Raw genomic sequence first — 24,043 nt, forward strand, 5'->3', positions numbered from 1 at the left:
ACAGTTCACTTTAATAACGCATACTGTTATTAATATACATGATCGTGGTTTTCAGAAGACGTTTTAATTGTAATAACCATACGCCAATAAATCCAACCTCGCGTAACACTGTCACGACACGGCGACACTTACGTCCTGCAAGACGACATGACTAGAAAATGAATATATCTGACACAGTGGAAATATATATCTAATAACTAAATAAAAACAGAAAAAGTGTCGTTGGTTTATTGGACTAAAGACTCTTTAATATATTGAAACATGAAATACTCGTGGTTTCCTGCCGTGAGTTCAGAGAAAGTGAAGACAGAGCCCGTCCCCCTGACTGCCTCCTCTAGGAGCCCGTGCCGCGAGTCTGGGTCCTCGTCCGTCACGTGGACAAACACGCCACCCGGATGCAGCACATCAACCATACTTGACACCAGCTTGTGACTCCTCCGTACACCATCGACGGGGTCCTTCAGCAGGGCGTCTGTAGTTCCTTTGTCAACCACCAGGTGGAAGGTGTTTGGTCTGTAAGGCAGCCTGGTCACGTCACACTCCACACAGTGTACACTTGTTGCTGGGTGACCTTTCTGCCTGTCTCTAAGCCAGGCCTTCTGAGTATGTAAAGCTTCGCTCACATAGTCTACAAGGTGCAGTTCGATAGGTACCTCCACGCAATGAGTGTACAGACAACAAGGGACGTCCGAATTCCCACATCCTGCATCCATGATGCGGAGCGTGTGATGTGTGCGAGACAGTCTTCTGAGATGGGTCAGGAGGGCAGGGTAAAGCGTCTCTCCAGACAAGAACCAGTCAAACGGAGTGTCCCGGTGAGACGCCAGTCTGTATCGGGACGACCAGTAGGACCATCTGCTCAGCTTCTCGTCTGATGCTGCAGTAGACCAACTGAATCAATATCCCAGGGAATACAATGTCAAGATATAAGTCTACTTGTCAAAAGAAACGTACGTCTATCTGGACGGGATTCAATCCCAGGACGAGAAATTGGGCTGTTTATTTTACTGTGCAACAAAGCACTTAACATTGCGAATCGCTATATGGATGAAACACTAAAGGGGCAGTACGTCGATGGTTCTGTGTGCATGTTCTTAAATCCTGCATGATTTAATTTCCGCGTGATGTCACACGCCCGATTCAATTCTCAAACCAAAACAACAGAGCTCCGCACAGCGAAGAGCCAAATTGTGGAGAAAGGTCATGTTTTTTAAAAAAAAAGAAGTTACAATAGAGTTACAAAAAGTCTAATTGCAAGCTTGATTAGATTAGAAAACAGTGTGTATCAAAGCCTAGGTAACAATCACGTGATAAGCCTACGAGAAAAAGGAAGCAGAGCCGAATTAGCTCGGGGGTTATGTCGACGTTCTGTTCCTTGAACCAGAGGCCATATAAAAGATTATTATATGGTCTCTGCTTGAACACAAAATTGTAATAGCATGACGAGTACCTCTTCCTTGCTTATATCATTCGACATTATGCAGGAAAAGCTGTTATTGACTGAACACCTCAACGCGCACACACACTCTGTGGACCACGTATGCGTAAACCCAGCGTCAGGAATCAGGACTTTCAAAAAGGAGGGGTTCCACTTGTTTGAGTGGCGTGGTCGTGTTCCACCCAAAAAATCATAAACACCATTTTACAGTAACAACCAAACAAACACGTTATCATGGTCGGCATTGCGCATACAAAGTCAGATGTGAAGAGAAAGAAGATGGAAAAGGGGAGGGTCTTGCGGAAGAGACCTCAGAAACCTAGCACAACACTCTGAGGGTCCGTCACTGCAGCGCCAGTCCTATGGAATATAAAATGATTTTACTTGCACTTCAACGGATTCTAAAAATGGTGCGCGATATTGGGCGCTGAGAATTACTTTCCCGTAAAACATATTCCATCATGACCATGACCTATCACTGCCTCTCTATCTCATAGTCTCAACAAATTGTTTTGTCACAATAATACTGGGCATTATGGTTGAAACTCCACTTGCACAACATGCAACACATTGTCTGTGAAACGTACTTCCGTTTGCCGCGTTAGAACTGTGAATAAGGAATACGACAGTAACGGCACCAGTGACTGATTCAACCAGAAATAAGAATCGGGCGCTCACCCAACTGAGTTAGTGAGTACAGTAATGATGGCGGCCGATTCAATTTGGAATGCCATCTAACATTTAATAGTTGGTGCCTATTACATCAATAAAGACATATGGAACTGTATCTCACCAACACTAGAACACACTCTTCTACCGACGGCGATGAAGTGCTCAGGACAAAACCTGGCACTGTGAAAATAACAGGAAATAAGTTGAGCTGTCCGCTGCAGAACCAACATAACGTGATCGTCAAGGGCAGATAATTAGAACATGTTACAGTTAGAGTTGCGGCCCTTCGTATATGAGGCTCCTTTAGGGTTGCATCTTTCAAGACATTCACTTCTACAAACTCTCTGTATATAACTGCATAAAATACTTCACTGATATTAATATTTAAATGAACTTAGTGTGAATGACATGTAGATATAAGCTACTTAAGCTAAGCTTACTTTAGCTACTTAAGATTTATGCAGATCCTTAGGTTCAATTGTCAGTTCTCTGTATTTTTAAAGGGCCAAATGTCAACGGTTTTTGGTGTTCTTTAAGGGCCAGTATGTTGATGCTTCTGGTTTTTTTTTTGAATATGCATGAAATAATTTCCGAGTGTGACATCTCAAACCAAAACAACAGAGCTCAGTGCACAAGTGCTGCACAGAGTAACTGGCTTCAGTAATGTTTTTATCAGAGACAAATTGAAGGGAAAGCTTTATTTTCTAACCGATGAGTTACAAAATACTTATTACCAGCTTGATTGGATTAGAAGCCTGTGTTTCACAAAGCCTACATTACACATACAACATAAACGCCTCGGCCATTATGAAGCCAATCACTCTCTTACCCAGAGTTCCTAGTGGCAATCCCAGAACCTCAGTTAAATCACCACATCTAACATAGTCCATGCAATATATGGCATTTCATCTGTTGTATTTCAGACAGGTCTACACATTTATATAAATATATATGTCTTGAAATGTTTAACTTTCATTGAGAAAATATCCTAAATGTAAAAAACTAATACCATTTGTGTATTTATCTTTCCCATGCTGTTATCGAAGCCCTACGGAGAGCTAGCGGTATGCTCACTGTGTGTGTAAAGCAATATTGTCATGGCCCTCTCTGTCACAAGTGTAGTAGCATGTCTGTATAAATATGCAAAATTATATGTACAACGCACTGAAAGGCTTGCATTAGGCCCATCTGTTTTTATTTCAGAATAAGTGTGTTTGTTTACAAACCCAAAAAAAGTCCAGTCATTTGACAAGCAGAGTGGTCACTGGAGCAGAAACTTCTCTCGTGGAATAAGGTGAACAGAGCTGAGTAAGCTCGGGGGTTATCGACTTTTGTTGCAAACAATGCTTCAGAATGGTCGACGTACTGACCCTTCAGTTTTAGCCATAGGTGACACATATTGATGCTAACACCAAGATATAACACAAACAAAAAGTCACAGGCTGATTCATCCCCATCTTTCCTTCATGCACATCAAACCTGCAACCTAAGACTACACTGCCTTGTAGAAGTGGGCCATTGCCTTTGACCCACAAAGATATTTGATCACTCCAACTTCTCCTACCCCTCAACATGCACAAACTATACTTCAAGCAATTTAGATTGCTTTGTTGACTGAGGCCTGAGTGTGAATGCACTCTACTTCATTCATTGACATTTCTTTTCTTTTTCTTTCTCTTTGACTTCTTCTGTGCTACACAAGCATTGCTATTGTCCGCCTCCGCCAATAAGCCTGTGTCTTTGATGTCAGACCGCTCATCATTATCTCTGTCGGAGGTGCTTGATGCACGTTGTGCAGGCAGCACAATTTGCTTCCACTTCTGCCTTGTAGGCATAGGTGGCCCACTGTAGTCAACACTGTCACTCCCATCACCATCTGTGGCCCCCGTTTTCACATCCTGGTAGGCCACTGAACGCTTGATATAGCTCATCACACGGTCTCGAGCCTTATCCTGTAAGGGCTTCCACTTGGCTGGGTGCTTGACCTTCTGCATCTTCCTCCAGCAACTCTCCAGCTTCATCTTGAGGACACGAGCATCATGTGGATTCAACATCCATGTCTTCTCTCCCAGTGACAGGTGCCCTGTGGCAAGTTCCCCAGTCATCTCCTGCAGTCCCTCCAAGGTCATCATCACTGACACGTTGTGTTTATTGCTTGCATTCAAACCCTTCAGATATGTTAAACACTGACTCTTTGCATCAGCCAGCCACTTGTCCTGAACACTACCAGGCACACCTTCATCATCAGCTTTACAGCAACATTTCTTAATTGTGTCTAGTTTGTTACGGAACAACTGGCATTTTTGTGAGTAACTAAATTGTGGGTATTCATCCCAAACGGTCATAGCATCAATGGAGTCTTTTGGTTCAAACTCTTTGAAAATATTTAATACTGTTTCGCAGCTGTTTGATTGATGAACAACTCTTTTTAATTCTTGTACTGAAGACCACTGTCTTTGGGAGGGCCATTGTGAACCAGAGAGTGAGCTTGAGAGTTCACGTTTAATGATGGGCACATGTTCAACTGTGGGTTCATCTCTTTGGGATGTCTCTCGATTTATGATGGGCACATGTACTGCTGAGGTTGGTGTTAATGATGATGGATCACTCACAGTGGGGGATGAGTTGAACATACTTGAGACATCTGTTTCACTGCAAAGTTGGCTACCTTTCTTTTTCTTCTTAGGTGGACCAGTGTCACTAATCCTCTGACCAGTGTCACTAATCTTCTGCACTCTGGAAACACTAACTGGTGCTGAAAGAAGATAATTTCTGAATAGGATCACAAAGTTTCAGAATAATATGACACAGAGAATACATGTACAGCTAATGCCCTCTTCGGACAATTGCCCTTTTCCACACTGAACTTTCCTCAGTTGTCTGTGAATCTGTGTTCCAAACATTTTCTACTTGGCATGCATCTACAATCAATCAAGTCAAGTATACGTTGCTGGGGACCATTTCTACAGCCAGAATCTCCATGGAGGTCAAAACATTATTACAACCTGTGTTAACCCCTGACAAATACAAATTTGAAGGATATTTGAACTACAGCAAGTAGTTTGACAGCCTCTGTAGCTGGACGGGTGTGTACCTCCGATATCTTCCTCTACAACCAAGCTTCTCTTCAGACAGTTAGTAGAGGTTTCAGCAGACTCCTCATCTTCATCTTCACCAAGGGATGGAAGGAGGACCAGGCTGTCAGACTGTCGGTCACCAGTTGATGGTGGGTTTCTGTGACAGGACAAGGGAACAACATTTACAACCATGAGACAACGAAACAACATTTAAAACCAAGGTGGAAGTGATAGCGGGTCACAGTCAGATACTACTGGTCTACTCATGGTCAGTTACTACTGGTCTGCTCATGGTCAGTTACTACTGGTCTACTCATGGTCAGATACTACTGGTCTACTCATAGTCAGTTACTACTGGTGTACTCATGGTCAGATACTACTGGTCTACTCATGGTCAGTTACTACTGGTCTACTCATGGTCAGTTACTACTGGTCTACTCATGGTCAGTTACTACTGGTCTACTCATGGTCAGTTACTACTGGTGTACTCATGGTCAGATACTACTGGTCTACTCATGGTCAGATACTACTGGTCTACTCATGGTCAGTTACTACTGGTCTACTCATAGTCAGTTACTACTGGTCTACTCATGGTCAGTTACTACTGGTCTACTCATGGTCAGATACTACTGGTCTACTCATGGTCAGTTACTACTGGTCTACTCATGGTCAGTTACTACTGGTCTACTAATGGTCAGATACTACTGGTCTACTCATGGTCAGTTACTACTGGTCTACTCATAGTCAGTTACTACTGGTCTACTCATGGTCAGTTACTACTGGTCTACTCATGGTCAGATACTACTGGTCTACTCATGGTCAGTTACTACTGGTCTACTCATGGTCAGTTACTACTGGTGTACTCATGGTCAGTTACTACTGGTCTACTCATGGTCAGATACTACTGGTCTACTCATGGTCAGTTACTACTGGTCTACTCATAGTCAGTTACTACTGGTCTACTCATGGTCAGTTACTACTGGTCTACTCATGGTCAGATACTACTGGTCTACTCATGGTCAGTTACTACTGGTCTACTCATGGTCAGTTACTACTGGTCTACTAATGGTCAGATACTACTGGTCTACTCATGGTCAGTTACTACTGGTCTACTCATGGTCAGTTACTACTGGTCTACTCATGGTCAGTTACTACTGGTCTACTCATGGTCAGTTACTACTGGTCTACTCATGGTCAGATACTACTGGTGTACTCATGGTCAGTTACTACTGGTCTACTCATGGTCAGTTACTACTGGTCTGCTCATGGTCAGTTACTACTGGTCTGCTCATGGTCAGTTACTACTGGTCTACTCATGGTCAGTTACTACTGGTCTACTCATGGTTAGTTACTACTGGTCTACTTATGGTCAGTTACTACTGGTGTACTCAGAGTCAGATATTATTGGTCTACTCCTGGTCAGTTACTACTGGTGTACTCACAGTCAGTTACTATTGGTCTACTCATAGTCAGTTACTACTGGTCTACTCATGGTCAGTTACTACTGGTCTACTCATAGTCAGATACTACTGGTCTACTCATAGTCAGTTACTACTGGTCTACTCATAGTCAGATACTACTGGTCTACTCACAGTCAGTTACTACTGGTGTACTCACACGGCCATGTTGTCCAGACATAATCTCTTTCCCAGCCAGAATGTCAGATCTTCAGGCAGTGGTGTGGTCTGTAACAACTGAATCCAACAGACAATGGTAATATAGTGTGCCATCTCCAACTTATGGATCTTTACTTTCCTTCAAATGTTATCAGCATCAAGTTTCTTAACAGCAACTAGGATGTTTATTTTTGTGCTAAAAACAACTATGTGGAGGGAGCTCATCTCCCCAACAATAGTGTACATAAGTTTTAATGTACCTGCAATCTCATAGTGTGCATCGATCTCATGTCCCACAGATCTAGTTAACCATGACAATAATAGCTAGTCATTCTTCAACAAGGCTTTTGTATTTATATTCCTGTGTTATAGATTAATGGAAGTCTTAAATAAGTGGTCAGTCACACCGCTGAATGAACAGTCCTTGCTGGTTACTCCTGTATAATCTGACTGGGGTGGTCCTAGCAGGTTACTCCTGTATAATCTGACTAGGGTGGTCCTTGGTGGTTACTCCTGTATAATCTGACTAGGGTGGTCCTTGCAGGTTACTCCTGTATAATCAGCTTAGGGTGGTCCTAGCAGGTTACTCCTGTATAATCTGACTAGGGTGGTCCTTGCAGGTTCCTCCTGTATAATCTGACGAGGGTGGTCCTTGCAGGTTCCTCATGTATAATCTGATGAGGGTGGTCCTTGCAAGTTCCTCCTGTATAATCTGATGAGGGTGGTCCTTGCTGGTTACTCCTGTATAATCTGACCAGGGTGGTCCTAGCAGGTTACTCCTGTATAATCTGACTAGGGTGGTCCTGGCTGGTTACTCCTGTATAATCTGACTAGGGTGGTCCTTGCAGGTTACTCCTGTATAATCTGACTAGGGTGGTCCTTGCAGGTTACTCCTGTATAATCTGATGAGCGTGGTCCTTGCTGGTTACTCTTGTATAATCTGACTAGGATGGTCCTTGCTGGTTACTCCTGTATAATCTGACTAGGGTGGTCCTTGCTGGTTACTCCTGTATAATCTGACCAGGGTGGTCCTTGCTGGTTACTCCTGTATAATCTGACTAGGGTGGACCTTGCTGGTTACTCCTGTATAATCTTACTAGGGTGGTCCTTGCAGGTTACTCCTGTATAATCTGACTAGGGTGGTCCTAGCAGGTTACTCCTGTATAATCTGACTAGGGTGGTCCTTGGTGGTTACTCCTGTATAATCTGACTAGGGTGGTCCTTGCAGGTTACTCCTGTATAATCAGCTTAGGGTGGTCCTAGCAGGTTACTCCTGTATAATCTGACGAGGGTGGTCCTTGCAGGTTCCTCCTGTATAATCTGATGAGGGTGGTCCTTGCAAGTTTCTCCTGTATAATCTGATGAGGGTGGTCCTTGCTGGTTACTCCTGTATAATCTGACCAGGGTGGTCCTAGCAGGTTACTCCTGTATAATCTGACTAGGGTGGTTCTTGCTGGTTACTCCTGTATAATCTGACTAGGGTGGTCCTTGCAGGTTACTCCTGTGTAATCTGATGAGCGTGGTCCTTGCTGGTTACTCCTGTATAATCTGACCAGGGTGGTCCTAGCAGGTTACTCCTGTATAATCTGACTAGGGTGGTCCTTGCTGGTTACTCCTGTATAATCTGACTAGGGTGGTCCTTGCTGGTTACTCCTGTATAATCTGACCAGGGTGGTCCTTGCTGGTTACTCCTGTATAATCTGACTAGGGTGGACCTTGCTGGTTACTCCTGTATAATCTTACTAGGGTGGTCCTTGCAGGTTACTCCTGTATAATCTTACTAGGGTGGTCCTTGCAGGTTACTCCTGTATAATCTGACTAGGGTGGTCCTTCCTGTATAATCTGACTAGGGTGGTCCTTGCTGGTTCCTCCTGTATAATCTGACAAGGTTGGTCCTTGCTGGTTCCTTCTGTATAATCTGAGATCAGAAAGAAGTAGATGGGATGCACTCACCCAGACTTCTCCTCGAGGCAGCAGGGTCAGTATCGGGAAGAGGCTGCTGTACCACGACAAGCAGTCCAGGTACAGACTCCGGCAACACACCCTGCATAGACACAGACAACAGTGAGATAATGGTGGGACAATGGTAGGAAAATAACAGTGGGACAACAATGGGACAATGGTAGGACATTGTAGGACAACAGTGGGACAATGGTGAGAAAATGGTGGGACAACAGTAAGACAACAATTGGACAATGGTAAGGACAATGATGAGACAATGGTGAGATAATAGTAAAACAACATCAGAGGGAGTGGGTGATGTTTCAAGTTGTACACAGTAATATTGACAGGGATAGTGCGCGCAATGTCTGGGCATGATGACAACCACCAACACACAGCAATCTGTAGCTGCTATTCCACAGGGCAAGACACATGGCAGCCTTAGAAACTGACACCAGTTTAGTAAAATCTAAATATTTTTTACATTTGTATACTTATCCTGCTTTACTCCGTATTGCATTTACTGCTGTCTTTTGACAGTGAGACGAACTGTGTGAGATCCAGCTGCTTAAGAAACTTGTCCCAACCAGTACAGGAAGCAGCGCCCTCTCACAGTCGGCACGTGACCCGGAAGGCATGACGTAACATCAAAACACATAACTGCTTTAAACATAACATTTGAAACTCCGTGGGGAGGCAGCGTAGCGAAGGGAGTGCACTTAGACTTTGTAATGCAGGATAAGTATACAAATGTTAAAAATATTTAGATTTTACTTTATTTTTTAACTTATCCTGCATCACTCCGAATTGCATCTTTATCAGACTCATGGCCGGTGGGCATACATTCAAATGTGATCCATAATAAACCCTCGTTAAGGTCCGGTGAATCCGCACCGCACAAAAATGATGAACGGAACATCTACAACCATTCCTGTCTTCAGGAAACAAGAGTCGATGCAAAAAGGAAACACACGAATAGTTAACTGAAATAGAATGAGGCGGGTAGCCAAAAACTAGAACTTACCTAAGAGCAAAAGCGAAACGCAGTAGAGCCCTCTAATCTCAGGTGATAAACACCAGAGAGTTCGACAGGCCCCGATCGGTGTGTCGGAAAATCAGCTGCAGCGGTGGCGGCAATATCTAAGACCATTCCCAAGAGTGAATGCGAAACGCAGGTGAGCCCTCTTGTCTGGAGGTGAGGAACACCGGAGGGGTCGACGGGCACTGCACGGGGTATCGGAGAATCAGTGGCGTTGGCGTCAACATCTACTACCATTCCTGTTGTCAGGAAACCAGAGTTGATGCAAAAAGTAAAACCTGGATAGGTGACAGAAATAGAATGAGGCGGTTAGCCAAAAACCTAAACTGACCTAAGAGTTAATGCAGAATACAAGAGAGCCGTCTTGTCTGGGGTGATAAACACCAGTGAGGTCGACAGGCTCCGTGTAGGGTATCGGAGAATCAGTGGCATCAGTGGCGTCAGTGATAGGAGTGGGCCCAAAACTGTGAACGCTGCGAAATCTTCCAAGGCTACATCAGGGAGGTAGTGGTTGGTGAAGGCGGTGTCTGATCGTCAACAACAACCTTCCATGAGCGACTGGATTGAACAGTTATACCTTGAAGAACCATGGTAAATGCGATTGTCCTGATTTCGTGCGGGTTAATAGCCTTGGGGGGAGGGTCCAATCCGGCGGGTTTATAAGCTTGGAGGATGACCGCATGGAGCCAAGGGAAAAGTATTCCGGCTGACCAACGAATGCGACGAAGGGCAGACCGGCAGAAAAAAGGTGTTTCCTCGACTTGCAGCAGGCTTTAGATCGTCGTAGAAAACTTTCAGTGCCCTTATTGCACATACTAACACTCCTCCTCATCCTCGTATAACCAGGGTATTTTGGAAAAAGGGTTTTTGGTATTTACTTAAAATGTAGTTTACTAAACTAAGCTTTTGGGTAACATATAGACGCATATGAGAGAAGTGATTGAACAGGGTGAGGGCATAACCCCCAGGGCAAGTGATTATGGATTTTGCTTTTATTAGTCACTAGTGTGAGATTAGTAGAATTCGGTCTTGCAATAAAGATGACAGAAGAAATAGATGGATGGAACAAAATTGTTAGATTAGTGGTGATCAAATATTTATGAATACTACTGCTTGACTGGAATGTCTAAATAACAGGATTAAGTATCTTTTCGGCGCCTTCCAGTCTGGCAGAAGTAGTTGAGGGATTTGATAAGATGAGTATGTCCAAGGTGACCAATGACTTAAAGAGGTAATCAAATTGGTTTGTCCGAAAAGTTTGATGGTAAAACTAATTACTATGGAAATTGGGGAATGACCATTATGACTCATTTCTCATGATGTCAAATGTGAATTTGGAGGGAGGAGCTAAAATTATCATCGATAGTATTTTGTTAGTTGTCTGAGAGTGGTGCGGGGAGTCGGGAGCATACAGCTGAACAGAACGGTTCTCTGTAGGTTTTGGGATCCCGAGTCAGAAAAGAAGTAGAGTCAACGTTCATCAGAAAAACCATCAGGCTCTTCAACCATCATCTAGGTATGTGTTGTATCTATATCAGGCAACAACAAGAATATATCTGAGGACCATGTGTGTGTATTTATGATTAACTCTATCATAAATAAAAAGGACTGGAGCAAACCATCAGACTTGTGATTTTGAAAGAGAGCTACATCATCCCTAGAACCAAGGAGTAGTTGAGAAGTAGAAGTGACCATAGGTAGAAGGGTAAAGTACCCGGAACCTAAGGTTACATATGGCGGAAATGCTCTAAGATCACTGTACCATGCTCATCACAAGTTTGAACGGTTTGCATCTGCAGCTGAGTTGATGGACACTTAGCCTGAAACGAGCCGATGCTATTTGCCATTCACGGTAGGTGATGTCCTGTAAAGCGTCAATTGATTGTGAGGGATGTGTTTTGCCCTTGTATTTGTGAACTATGCTCACCAGTGGGACAATGGTTCACTGTTCGAAAGCCGTGGGGTGGTCAGTTTCCCATAAAGAGACTGTGTTATTGATTTCTTTGGTAGTACGGCTACTACCATAACAGTGATATTGATTTTCTAGTGTGGGACAGTCACACTGATGGAGGACCCTTGCTGCACGCTTGTGTGCATAGGAACTTTCTGCAGTATTATAAGACTGTTATTATCTCTCATCACCAACAATGAGCATGAGACGTCTTGAAATTATGATGTTGAATTTATACATATTGTCAGGGAAGAACCAAAGTGACTCAAAATGTTTCATGACAATGAAAATTGTTCTGCCTCTGATATTACAGAGACAAATGACAGTTTATTTTCAAGAGGACTTGGGAATAAGGACAAATTAGGGAACAATTTTGCAGCTTTAGCAAGGGCTTTTTCCCTAAGTCAGTTTTCTCTTGAGAAATTCAATGGAAGTGATCCAGAAATTGCAAGTTCATGGTTAAGCAGATATGAGAAATTTAATTCTTTACATAATTATTCAGAAGAAAGGACAAAGACAGCATTTAGTTTATGGTTAGACAAAAATGCTTTAAAGTGGCATGAAGCTCAAGACTTTAGTGACAATTCCTGGAATGAGGTGAAGACAGCTTTCCTTGCAAGGTACAAACTAAGTTCAGCAAAAAGATATGAAAGACTAGACAAGCTTTATAATAGGAAACAGAAACAGTCTGAGGATTTTGAGGACTTTCTTCAAGAATTGCAATATGAGGCAAAACATCTTGATAGAGTGGACGACAACTTTATCATGGATGCCATCATTAGGAATTCTCAACCTCACATTAAACAGTTCATTTTGACAAGATTGCATGAGACCAAGGATCAAGTCCTGGAAAGTGCGAGAATAGCAGATGCTGCATTTGGACTGGCCACATCAGAGAATGACAGACTTGTGTCTGTTATAGAGGAGCTCGTTGGACAAGTATCCTTATTGACCAGTGCAGAAAATACTCGAACAGGAGGGAACTTTTCATATGAGCATCAGGATGACTCTATGTACAGAAAACAGTACATTAAAACTGGGACTGAGTGTACTGATGACCAAAAACCAGTGAAGAACGGGACACAAACATTCCATCAACATAACAGAAGTGGTTGTGCATCAACACATGTTGATATCAGGGACATGAGTGACAATGATGTGCCCTGTGGACAAAACTGGAGCCCTGCTCCAAGGAATATGAACATGGAGGAGCATAGGGTGTCACAACCACAATTATGGAACATTTGTGGACTATGAGGTAGGACACATTTTAGTATGTCTGAGAGTCTTGGGAGATCTATGCGATGTATTCAATGCTGTAGGATAGGCCACCTAAACAGATTCTACTTTTCTAATTAAGTCAAACGTGTGCAAGGGTTAACAGGGGCAGTGCTACATGTGGATTTGAGCCTGCCGCGAATATAGCAAATATTGATTTTGATAATGTTGGTAACATCATAGGCCACTCTTTTACAATGAGAAATAATACAGAACCAGATCATAGAAATGATAAGTGATTTGAGCGAGATTGTTGTTTTGACTTGTAGAGTGGGCTTATCTCACAGCAGTATTAGGGTTAAGATATCTGGAAAGACTTACAGTGCCCTATGTGACAAGCCTAAAGGCTAAAATTGATATTAGCCATAGAGACAAAGTTCATTGCCTATTCAGATTATTCCAACTTTGTTATATGTATATGTGATGAGGTACTACCACCACACACTGAAACTTTGTTGCCGGTGTATATTTATGACCCAGACATAAAGTCAGGCGTCGTCAATCCAATTGAGTCTATTGTAGAATAGTTACACATGTTGGGTGCTAGATGTCTCACTTCATCTGCCAATCAAGTACCATTGTTTAGGTTGATGAACCCTGCTAGTTCAGAGATTAAATTAGCAATAGGTGTCATTGAAGAAGTCGATATTGCCAATGTGTATGGAGAGTTAGGAGACAGTGACAACACACACACCACGCCTATCACCACAGGTGACAAAGCATTCAACCATGTTGATATTGACGGGACTCATTGATTGACGGGAATATGGATATCCAAATATGAAATGGGAGTTGATAAGTCGTAGAGGAATGCGATACCAAGTCCGGGTGTCTCGAAAAGCGAAGGGGTCCTAAGTGAGTTTCTCAATTCAGAAATTGTGGAGAATTTCCATGTCAGAAGAACAATGACAGGGAAAGTGAAGAAAGAAAACAACAAAAAGTAAACAATAGAACTGCACGTAAGGAAGTGTGAAAATCATAAAGGTATATGATATACGGAGGATATGTAGATCCAAGGTTATGATAACAAGTTGGTTTTAGTCCCAAGTTATAGTGTCATGTGTCAAAGCAAATGGGTACCCAGATAGGAAATCAAGAAATGATTGTAAGTCGTAGAGGTAACATGCCTACGCAGATATGAGATGATGAACAACGTCGTAGAGGTAACATGCCTACATAGATATGAAATGATAGTAAGTCGTAGAGGTAACATGCCTACACAGATATGAGATGATGAACAACGTCGTAGAGGTAACATGCCTACGTAGATATGAAATGATGGTAAGTCGTAGAGGTCACATGCCTACGCTATCAAGCCGTGGAGGAGACATGCCCACGTAGTAATAATGTCGACAAGGACGTAGAGGAGACATGCCTACGTTATTTGAATATAAACACATAGATGAGGACATGCCTATGCTGTTTCAAAGCTTGAAAGATCAAGTCTAGAGATGCCTGACAGTCTCTAGTGGTGAGGTAGATATGTTTCTACCTCAAGTTGCTGAGTATATTGAGGACAGTCGAAAGACTAACGATGAATTCACTCGGGACGAAGGACAGAGGGTCGATTTGTCTCGTAGCCTGGGTGAAGACCTATAAATCGGTCGTGGGATGTAGATGATTGGCCAATCATATTTGTACAGAAGAGTTTTGCCTAGTCAGAAGGCTGTTGTATACCTCCTGTTGAGGAGAGGAAATGTTTGAAGAGAGTACAGATGGAATATTAAAGAGGTTTTGTTTTTTCATGAGTTATGATGCTGACACAGATAAAGACACAACGATAGGAGTGAAAAGGGACATACGGTTATATTTTATTGGGATTGAAGATGTAAGAAATCAGAAGTTGTTTAAAAACAAGGCCTTTTAACTTAAAAATATTCAACTGACCCACAAGTACAGCATATTATTGACACATGAACTGGAACTGTATGAACATAAGCGCTGTGTTCTGCGGTTTACTTAATGTTGGTAGACATTATTTATGAGAGAGTAATATGTTGTATGGTACATTGGTGACGATCAGTTGGGATTGTTGTTTATTGTTTTCACTTAGGGAAGATATGGCTTTATAGGGATAACAGAGTAGGAACTGAGATCAGATTTAAAATCTGAGAGGTTTACTTGGATATTTGTGTTCTACAGGACCCTTAGGCTTCGCACTTAAAGCTATGATGACACTACTCATGATGTAGAACTCAGTACCTTCGACGACATGTATTCCGGATATCTACCTCTGGGGTAATACCTTCAGATATATGGGACGACTTAACGAACGATCAGACATGGTATCATATATTTACTACTGAATTGCCCAAGATCTCTAACTATCCGATTCTGCTTAGAGATACTTGTAAGAATATTAGTCTTCAGGCAAATCATACGTCCTGTGAAGAGAATATGAGGGCTATATTGAATTTTACTTATCGCATACATGACGACACTTCCGAAGACATGTTAGAAGGGGTTACTTTGATCAGAAATATTATTCTTCAAGGTCAAATTGTTGGTTCTCAGAAGACTTGCTCCAAGAGAGCATTGCCACCTTTAACTGGTGAATTCTCACATAATTTATTTTGTACCGCGGTGATGGTGATGTGAACATAATACATCAACATATCAATATCTTATCAAAAAGAATGAGAACTGAAGAAGCAGCTATTAACGTGTCCCAAGATTACATGGGTTCTTACATGTCTAAGGCCAATGACAGAATGGATGGTTTGAAGCAAGGTATAATTGCAAATCATAATGAATTGCCTGAACTAATAAAGGTAGAGAGAGGATGGTAAGATACGATGGTTTCAGGCCATGTATGCATATTGGATACAACTTGTTGCAAAGGAGTTACATTTTGCTACTATGGTTGAAAGGAAGATTAATCAGTTGAGCACATTATTATATAAGTTGTTAGAAAATGTACTATCACCCGAGTTGATACCTTTCCGACATTAAAAGCGGACTCTATCAAAATAAGGAGAGCATTGAAATGTCACAGTTTTAGAAATTTAAGTGATCTCAGACATACTAGTGTCCTCTTGTATAAATGTTGATGTTATACTGTATTCAAGATGTTACTTTTACTACATGTTTTATGTTTTTGTGCTGACCTATATGCATTTACTTATAATATATATGATTGGGTACACCTACCATATGAGAAAAACATATGTTGAATTTCATGAGAGAAAATCTATCCGTTATATGTTACCAGGATGTTGTATATGGTGCATTGCATTGCATCTCAGGAGTTCATTGATGTTTGAAAACGGATACTGTATTGGTAGATGCCACAGTCTTCTACAATAACACTTGTGAAGAGTTTTACCATTAGGAATATATATGTTGTGGCATGTTTGATAACTTGAATATTTGTTGATAGATTGCACGTGCGATCACTGCCCAATGAGACATTTGACAATATTCTATATAGGTGCATGTCCAGTGACTTTATGATAAGTTGATGTTGTTTTGATATTAAAAAAAAAAAAAAAAAACCTATTGTGATTGTTGAGTCAGGTGAGATGTTGTTTGTTTACTGTGTATAGATGCTGAAGCTAAATTTCAACATTTACTTGAGATATTATAAGAACAAACTGTTGTAATCTTCAGTTAAAGAGGACTTCATGGAGTGTAATACATGAATTTACAGTTATTTCCTAATTGATTTACAAATGACTGAATTTTTGGACAATTAACCCTTTTTGGACATCAGAGATTGGACTGTCAAGGATTTCACTGTCATACATGTAGGAATGAGCAACCTCATTCTATAAGATGATGGAGAGAATCATTTCTTTATAAACTTCCAGGACATTTTTGATTATTTAAGATGGAGAACTTTTCCCATTGGATCGAGACCATAAGAGTCAGAGTAAGTTGAATATGTTCTAGAACATACGGACATGGAACATGTTGATGACAAGGAATAGTAAGATTATATATTGGACACGTAGAACTCTGAAACTGATCATCAGTTGTTTATTGGTGTTGTGATACTATTGTGATTTTTGCCTGAAGGAAAATGCTCATATGTCTTTATATAGAAAAAGCAAAAACTTTACAAAGAAACATAATTTGATTATGCCTTTATAAGTCTTGGCATGTTATCATTCTCAGATAGGTACAACCCAAGACAGATCCTATCTGAGACATTACCCTGTAAACATTTCATTGTATTGATTTTTCTGGTCCTCAGATCCATACACACACAAGTTGTTACATCTTGATATTGTACTATTGTATTTACATCTTATATTCTGTTATCATTGGTCAATTGCATGGGACATGCTCTACAACGGGAAGGGCATGTATAACCAGGGTATTTTGGAAAAAGGGTTTTTGGTATTTACTTAAAATGTAGTTTACTAAACTAAGCTTTTGGGTAACATATAGACGCATATGAGAGAAGTGATTGAACAGGGTGAGGGCATAACCCCCAGGGCAAGTGATTATGGATTTTGCTTTTATTAGTCACTAGTGTGAGATTAGTAGAATTCGGTCTTGCAATAAAGATGACAGAAGAAATAGATGGATGGAACAAAATTGTTAGATTAGTGGTGATCAAATATTTATGAATACTACTGCTTGACTGGAATGTCTAAATAACAGGATTAAGTATCTTTTCGGCGCCTTCCAGTCTGGCAGAAGTAGTTGAGGGATTTGATAAGATGAGTATGTCCAAGGTGACCAATGACTTAAAGAGGTAATCAAATTGGTTTGTCCGAAAAGTTTGATGGTAAAACTAATTACTATGGAAATTGGGGAATGACCATTATGACTCATTTCTCATGATGTCAAATGTGAATTTGGAGGGAGGAGCTAAAATTATCATCGATAGTATTTTGTTAGTTGTCTGAGAGTGGTGCGGGGAGTCGGGAGCATACAGCTGAACAGAACGGTTCTCTGTAGGTTTTGGGATCCCGAGTCAGAAAAGAAGTAGAGTCAACGTTCATCAGAAAAACCATCAGGCTCTTCAACCATCATCTAGGTATGTGTTGTATCTATATCAGGCAACAACAAGAATATATCTGAGGACCATGTGTGTGTATTTATGATTAACTCTATCATAAATAAAAAGGACTGGAGCAAACCATCAGACTTGTGATTTTGAAAGAGAGCTACATCATCCCTAGAACCAAGGAGTAGTTGAGAAGTAGAAGTGACCATAGGTAGAAGGGTAAAGTACCCGGAACCTAAGGTTACACTCGCGCCAATGGACGAGAAGGTAGGGGATAATGAATGATCTATCAGGCTGTCCTAGGAGTTGATTCTTTACGATGAAGTCCCAGCACAGTCCATGATGAACCGCGCCCTGAGTACTGTGTTCGAACCAGACATGGGAGACGTTGAGGGCGTGGAGCTCATTGACCCGAGCGGCAGTAGCCAAAACCAGTAGAAACACTGTCTTCTTCCTTAGGTCGTAGAAGGAAGACATATGGAGTGGTTTGAAGGGCGCCGTCCAAAGAGCGTTTAAGACCACATTCAGATCCAACGCAGGCGGTCTGAACTTGGCCTTCTGGTCTTCAAGACGGAACGAGCAGAATTTTCGTCATTATCTGATCGTCTGGGATGGCAAAAACGGAGTTGATGGTGACCAGGTATGTGGAGATGGTAGAGCCCTTCAACCTACGGGTGCTGCACAAGTACAGAAGGAACTGAGCCAGGAACTGCGCTGACGCTGTCATCGGATCCTGGTGTTTGTCTGAACAGAATACCTGGAACGAGCACCATTAATCATCATACAGTCCCCGTGTAGATGGATGGTGGTCTGAAGCAATAGCATGGTCGCTCTAGCCGAATAGCCCTTGTTTCATGGGGCTTTCTGCAGATGTGCCAGGCGTGCAGACAAAACCGTTCGGGTTTTAGTGTGTGACTGTGTGGATGGAGCAGAAGGTTGGACCACATCAGGAGTTCCAGGGGTTGTCTCTGGCGATGTTTCAGAGGTCGATAAACCAACTTTTGGCCCGCCACCAAGACGCGACCAAAATCAGTGTCAGATCCCAAGTGGCCTGGATCTTTGAAGAACCTTGGGAGAGGGAACCAGAGGCGGAAAGGCGTACGCGTGTAATCCTTCCCAGGAAAAACTGAAGGCGTTGACTGCACAGTGGCCGGATCCCGCACCGGTGAAATGTAAGGCGACAGCTGGCAGTTCAGAGATGTGGCGAACAGATCGATGTTTGGTGTTTCGATTGTTTGACATAGTCTGGCAAAGATCTCTAGGTGGAGCTTCCATTTGGTGGGTGCCACCTTGTTAGGCCTGGACAGAGCCTGTGCCAGAACATGCTCTCAAACTGGTGAGTGCAAGACGAGCTCCTTTTTCTTAAAGTACAGGTCCAGGCTGACCACCAAGTCGAGGAAGCGGAAGGTCTGGTTTAGCAGGGATGGAGAGTGGAGAGTACCCTGGTTCCTCAAACACCACACCATGGTGATGTTGTCCATGGACATGATCAACAGGGCGTGGCCGAGAATTCTCTGCCAGCAAGTGATGTCCTGGATAAGCGCTTTTATCTCGAGGCTGTTGCTGTGCCAATGGTGTTGATCTCCGGATCACAGTTGATCAGAACACTAGCCACTGACAAGGTGGAAGTGGCAGTGGAAGAGCGGGAAGTCATGGTAAATGAGGTCGTCTACAAGACTGCAAAGTTGAAAAGTCAGCAAAGTGGAGAGGTGTACTCGCCTGTGAACGAAACCCCATGTAGACGAAATAAACCAGCTCCACAATCGACCGCTGATGCATCGACGTAACCTGGTAGTCAGAAGTTGAGGCAATGTGTCCATAAGAGAATGAGGAAATCTGTAAAACTGTGGTTTGGGTAGATCACACCGTACTGCACGAAGTAATGTAATCGTTTCCATCCCCTGAGCGTCGTATCAGCGCTCCTGTTCTTTTATCGAGGTGACGATGAAGGACGACAACACGATACTAGGCAAGTAGTCAACAGGGGTCGATGGAACGGTCGTGGGACGAAGTAGAAAATCGACGCTGTATCTGGTAGCCAAGGAAGGCGATCTTTTTCATCCCTAGGCAATATCGTTCCTGAAACGAGGTGCCTTGTGACAGCCGTGTTTGCAGCGGAGGTCTATCGTTTCCATCAGTAGAAATACATTGCACTGCTCGCCATGGTCAGTTGACCTAATTCCGGTTGGAGTTGTTGACAGTCGGTGTACTTGACACGTGTCATGTAAATCACTCTAGTAGTAGCCGAGAAAGCCGCATTGGAACCGGAAATGAGGTGCAATCTCCACACACAGACAATCCACAATGAACTGTGTGGTAGACAAACATGTGGTGTACCCGAGTTTTGCAAAAAAAATGCAGGAGCACCAGGGGCCCCGTGGAAAACTTGGGGAGCGTCGAGGAAGAGTCTCTTTGAGGAATGCTGGCGCTGAGGCAGGGTAAAGGAGTGTTGGTGTCGGCAATGTCGACGAAGAAGGCAGTGGATGTCGTCGTCGAATGGCAGGGCCGGTGCAGAGCAATATGATACACCGTGATATGAGAGACCAGTCAGCTAGGATCCCGAGAAGTTGGTACCCTGTAGTCTATGACGAAGGGGTCAAACAGGCTTGATGAGCCTGAACAGTGAAGATCTGCCAGTTCTGATACAGACGCTGTCTGTGGCAGATACATATTATTGTATTATATAGTTATGTAAATATTAGTTTTAAGTCATTTAAGCGTTGCATTGATATTTGTATAATGACAATTGCTTTAAGAATTGCAGGTATATTATTTCCGATTTTAACTAATGAATGTATTTTTTCTATCAACAGGTTTGGTCATTTTGATACAGACTATAATCATAACAGAAGGTTGGGTCTATTATGAGCTCTATAGTAAGTTTCATTCTAATATAATTAAGGGTAGATAGGTAGGGCTACCACATTATTACATGGCCTGATTTAATCAACACCAATTGGATCATTCAAACTCTTGCCCTCTTTCTTAATTCAAATCTGCACTTCACATTCACCCTTTGCACCATCAGGATTGTAATACCATGGAGTCATAAACAGATGCAACTACCTCACAGGTTAGTTTAATCTTTTACATTGGTTTATAAGTGTGTACACTTTATATGCTATATTTGTATTGTGTGGGTATAAATAAAACCAGTAAATTCAACCTAAAAAATGGTAAATCTAACCTAAATATAAATAACACTTTAGTCAGGTTTTAGTGCATTTCGGAGTATAGAATTAATATAAAAATTTATCAAATAACTCATATAATTCATTTACGTATTTATATTTTCCCTATGAGTGAATTGTTGCATGTTTGAGTGTTTGATTGACTGATTTCATATATGAGAGGAAGAATAGTGTATATGTGAATGTACGCAAGTACGAATGTGATTTTAGCCCAAGTTGTTTTGATGTGTTCCATGCGTTTGTAATGATAATAGCTATGTTGATTTGTAGTTACTGTAGAATTAATGTTGCATATTGTTTACACAGATTTTAGGTACGCTTGGTATATCTGGCTTGGCGGAGCTTAGTGAACATCGTGTGCACCCTAGTGCCATACACCGGGTAGGAACTATGTTAATTTTGCATTCTCGTATGTGTTTATGTGATACTGAGTATCACATCTATTCCATTTGATATGCGTATTGCATTAAGATGTCTGTGTCATATATATTTATCTTCCCTTGTTGTATTGTCATATAATCTGTCATTCATGTTTCACCTAATTTGTGTAATTGACTGTTTTTAAGCCTCAAGTATATTGTATGACGCTGTATTTATTGAATGATATATTGTTTCAGGGTGTGTTAGTTGACAAAGGAATAAAACGTCTCACCCCGTAACCAATGTCTTGGACCTTTGATTTTGCCTCCACACTAAAAATGGTTACATGTTCACCAGATGCTCTGTTTCGATGGAAACTTGCGGGTCATCTCTCTGAAAGCATGCCGATTTAAACGACGGGGTTAAGGAGAACGTCGCCAGTGGGCAATTTGAATCAGACCAAATTTCTTTTGGTTGAATGATTCCTTCCAGGAAGTTGAACGATAGTCACAATCCCGAAGACGTACGGGAGAGCAGAGACAGGAGAGGCAACAGAAAGACGTGGTTTCACCTTGCTTCGCCGTGTGACGATCTATGAGATTCAGTGATAGAAGCAGATGTCAATGGCGCCGGAGAGGCAATTGCTGATGGCGCCCTTTATGCCGAGGCAGAAGATTGGTTGAGATACTCAGCTTGTTGATCTGGGCCCTGGAGAGCTTGAGGTGCCGCAGGCGCCGGGAGCGGCGGTGGTGTTGGTAGTGCTGGAGGCGCTGGTAAGCTCGGCTGAGATACTCAGACGCTGGGAGCGCCGCTGCCGCTGTTGCTGTCACCGTAGATGGCTGATGAGACGGAAGACCCGTCCCGTTACGAGCGTCACCGGAAGGGACGATGTTGTCAATAAAAGTGACAGCAAGAGTGGTATAGAAAGAGTTGTAAGCCATATCAGGGGCATCAACAAGCATGTTGAGTGAGGTGTGTCCTGGATACTCGTATTGAGTTGAAGGAGCACAACGACGAAGGACTGTACCATCGGTACTGCATTGTGAAAGTAAAGGGCGTCGTACAATCACGGCAGAAGGGGTGGCCCCGACCAGATTTGTTCCTGCGGCAACAAGTGCAGTGAGGCAGAAAATCTGGAATTTAAGCAAAACATAACTATGTGGCAAAACCACAAAGTATGGAAAGCATAATGTAACTCAAAAACTTTGTATTATATTGAAGTTTATGAGAGCAAACAATTACGCTAAAAGGTAGCGAAAAGGCAAAACTTTAAGCATAAAACATAATACATAAATTTATTGTATTACCCAAGCAAAAGAAAGATTTCAAAACACAGAACACGAAATTACGTGGCCACGCGGTGAATGGCAAAAATGGCGCAAAAGAAACAAAATGGCGGCAACAACATTGCGCCCGTAAATTTCTGTGACTAGGACCACCAACAAGTGATAAACATGACAAATTATGAATGGGAAGACCCTAAGGTAACAGCCCATAACCAGGTAACAATGTAGCAGCATACCATGAATGTAGAAACACGCAAAATATAGAAACAATAAGCTTTAATTTCCACAAGGGATACAAAGTACGTCCATCCATGGAGATGACAAAGCAGTTGTGTGTTTTGATGTGACGTCATGACTTCCGGGTCATGTGCCGACTGTGAGAGGGCGCTGCTTCCTGTACTGGTTGGGACAAGTTTCTTCAGCAGCTGGATCTCACACAGTTCGTCTCTCTGTCAAAAGACAGCATTAAATGCCATAAGGAGTAATGCAGGATTACAAAAAATTAGAAGCATTACAAACAGACACCACACAGCTCCCTGCTTAATGTATCTATAACACCAGTCCTACAACCTGAACCACACAGCTCCATGTTTAATGTATCTATAACACCAGTCCTACAACCTGAACCACACAGCTCCATGTTTAATGTATCTATAACACCAGTCCTACAACCTGAACCACACAGCTCAATGTTTAATGTATCTATAACACCAGTCCTACAGCTCAATGTTTAATGTATCTATAACACCAGTCCTACAACCTGAACCACACAGCTCCATGTTTAATGTATCTATAACACCAGTCCTACAACCTGAACCACACAGCTCCATGTTTAATGTATCTATAACACCAGTCCTACAGCTCAATGTTTTAGGTATCTATAACACCAGTCCTACAGCTCATCTATAACACCTGTCCTACAGCTCCATGCAAATGTATCTATAACACAAGTCCTATGGCTCAATGCTTAATGTATCTATAACACCAGTCCTACAGCTCCATCCTTAATGTATCTATAACACTAGTCCTACAGCTGTATGTTAAGGTATCTATAACACTAGTCCTACAGCTCCATGTTTAATGTATTTATAACACCAGTCCTACAGCTCCATGTTTAATGTATTTATAACACTAGTCCTACAGCCCAATGTTTAATGTTTTTATAACACCAGTCCTACAGCTCAATGTTTAAGGTATCTATAACACCAGTCCTACAGCTCCATGTGAATGTATCCAT

General features: G+C 42.1%; 3 protein-coding genes across 8 annotated transcripts in view; 1 reads left to right on the forward strand and 2 right to left on the reverse strand.

The window, feature by feature from the left end:
* Positions 1-227: 227 nt before the first annotated feature.
* LOC139443244 (citrate synthase-lysine N-methyltransferase CSKMT, mitochondrial-like) lies at positions 228-3,008 on the reverse strand. Its single transcript, XM_071224216.1, has 2 exons — positions 2,232-3,008; positions 228-877 (listed from the first exon to the last, which is right to left on the reverse strand). Exons 1-2 carry the CDS (start codon positions 2,338-2,340, stop codon positions 228-230), a joined length of 759 nt encoding a protein of 252 aa, XP_071080317.1. The 5' UTR covers positions 2,341-3,008.
* Positions 3,009-3,110: 102 nt separating this feature from the next.
* LOC139442245 (uncharacterized) overlaps positions 3,111-24,043 on the reverse strand; it is a 32,760-nt gene continuing 11,827 nt past the window's right edge. For all 6 annotated transcript variants that reach the window (XM_071223032.1, XM_071223033.1, XM_071223031.1 and 3 more), the window contains 4 exons: positions 8,757-8,847; positions 6,805-6,881; positions 5,205-5,344; positions 3,111-4,865 (listed from right to left, as the gene is read on the reverse strand). In XM_071223032.1, the coding sequence (XP_071079133.1) occupies positions 3,754-4,865; positions 5,205-5,344; positions 6,805-6,881; positions 8,757-8,847 (1,420 nt within the window). In that variant the 3' untranslated portion in view covers positions 3,111-3,753. The remainder of the gene's footprint in view (positions 4,866-5,204; positions 5,345-6,804; positions 6,882-8,756; positions 8,848-24,043) is intronic.
* Positions 11,966-12,991, forward strand: LOC139442195 (uncharacterized). Its single transcript, XM_071222983.1, has one exon. It carries the CDS (start codon positions 12,005-12,007, stop codon positions 12,989-12,991), a length of 987 nt encoding a protein of 328 aa, XP_071079084.1. The 5' UTR covers positions 11,966-12,004.

The sequence above is a fragment of the Haliotis cracherodii genome, unplaced genomic scaffold (genome assembly GCF_022045235.1).
Source record: "Haliotis cracherodii isolate W230 unplaced genomic scaffold, xgHalCrac1.p SCAF_5, whole genome shotgun sequence".
NCBI lineage: Eukaryota > Metazoa > Mollusca > Gastropoda > Lepetellida > Haliotidae > Haliotis > Haliotis cracherodii.

Excerpts from the sequence above, each read along its gene's own strand:
- LOC139443244 (XM_071224216.1), bottom strand. The coding sequence starts at position 2,340 with ATGTTGGTTCTGCAGCGGACAGCTCAACTTATTTCCTGTTATTTTCAC. Across the intron at positions 878-2,231 it reads AAGAGTGTGTTCTAGTGTTG|CATCAGACGAGAAGCTGAGC; the intron begins GTGAGATACAGT and ends GGTCTACTGCAG.
- LOC139442195 (XM_071222983.1), top strand. The coding sequence starts at position 12,005 with ATGTTTCATGACAATGAAAATTGTTCTGCCTCTGATATTACAGAGACA.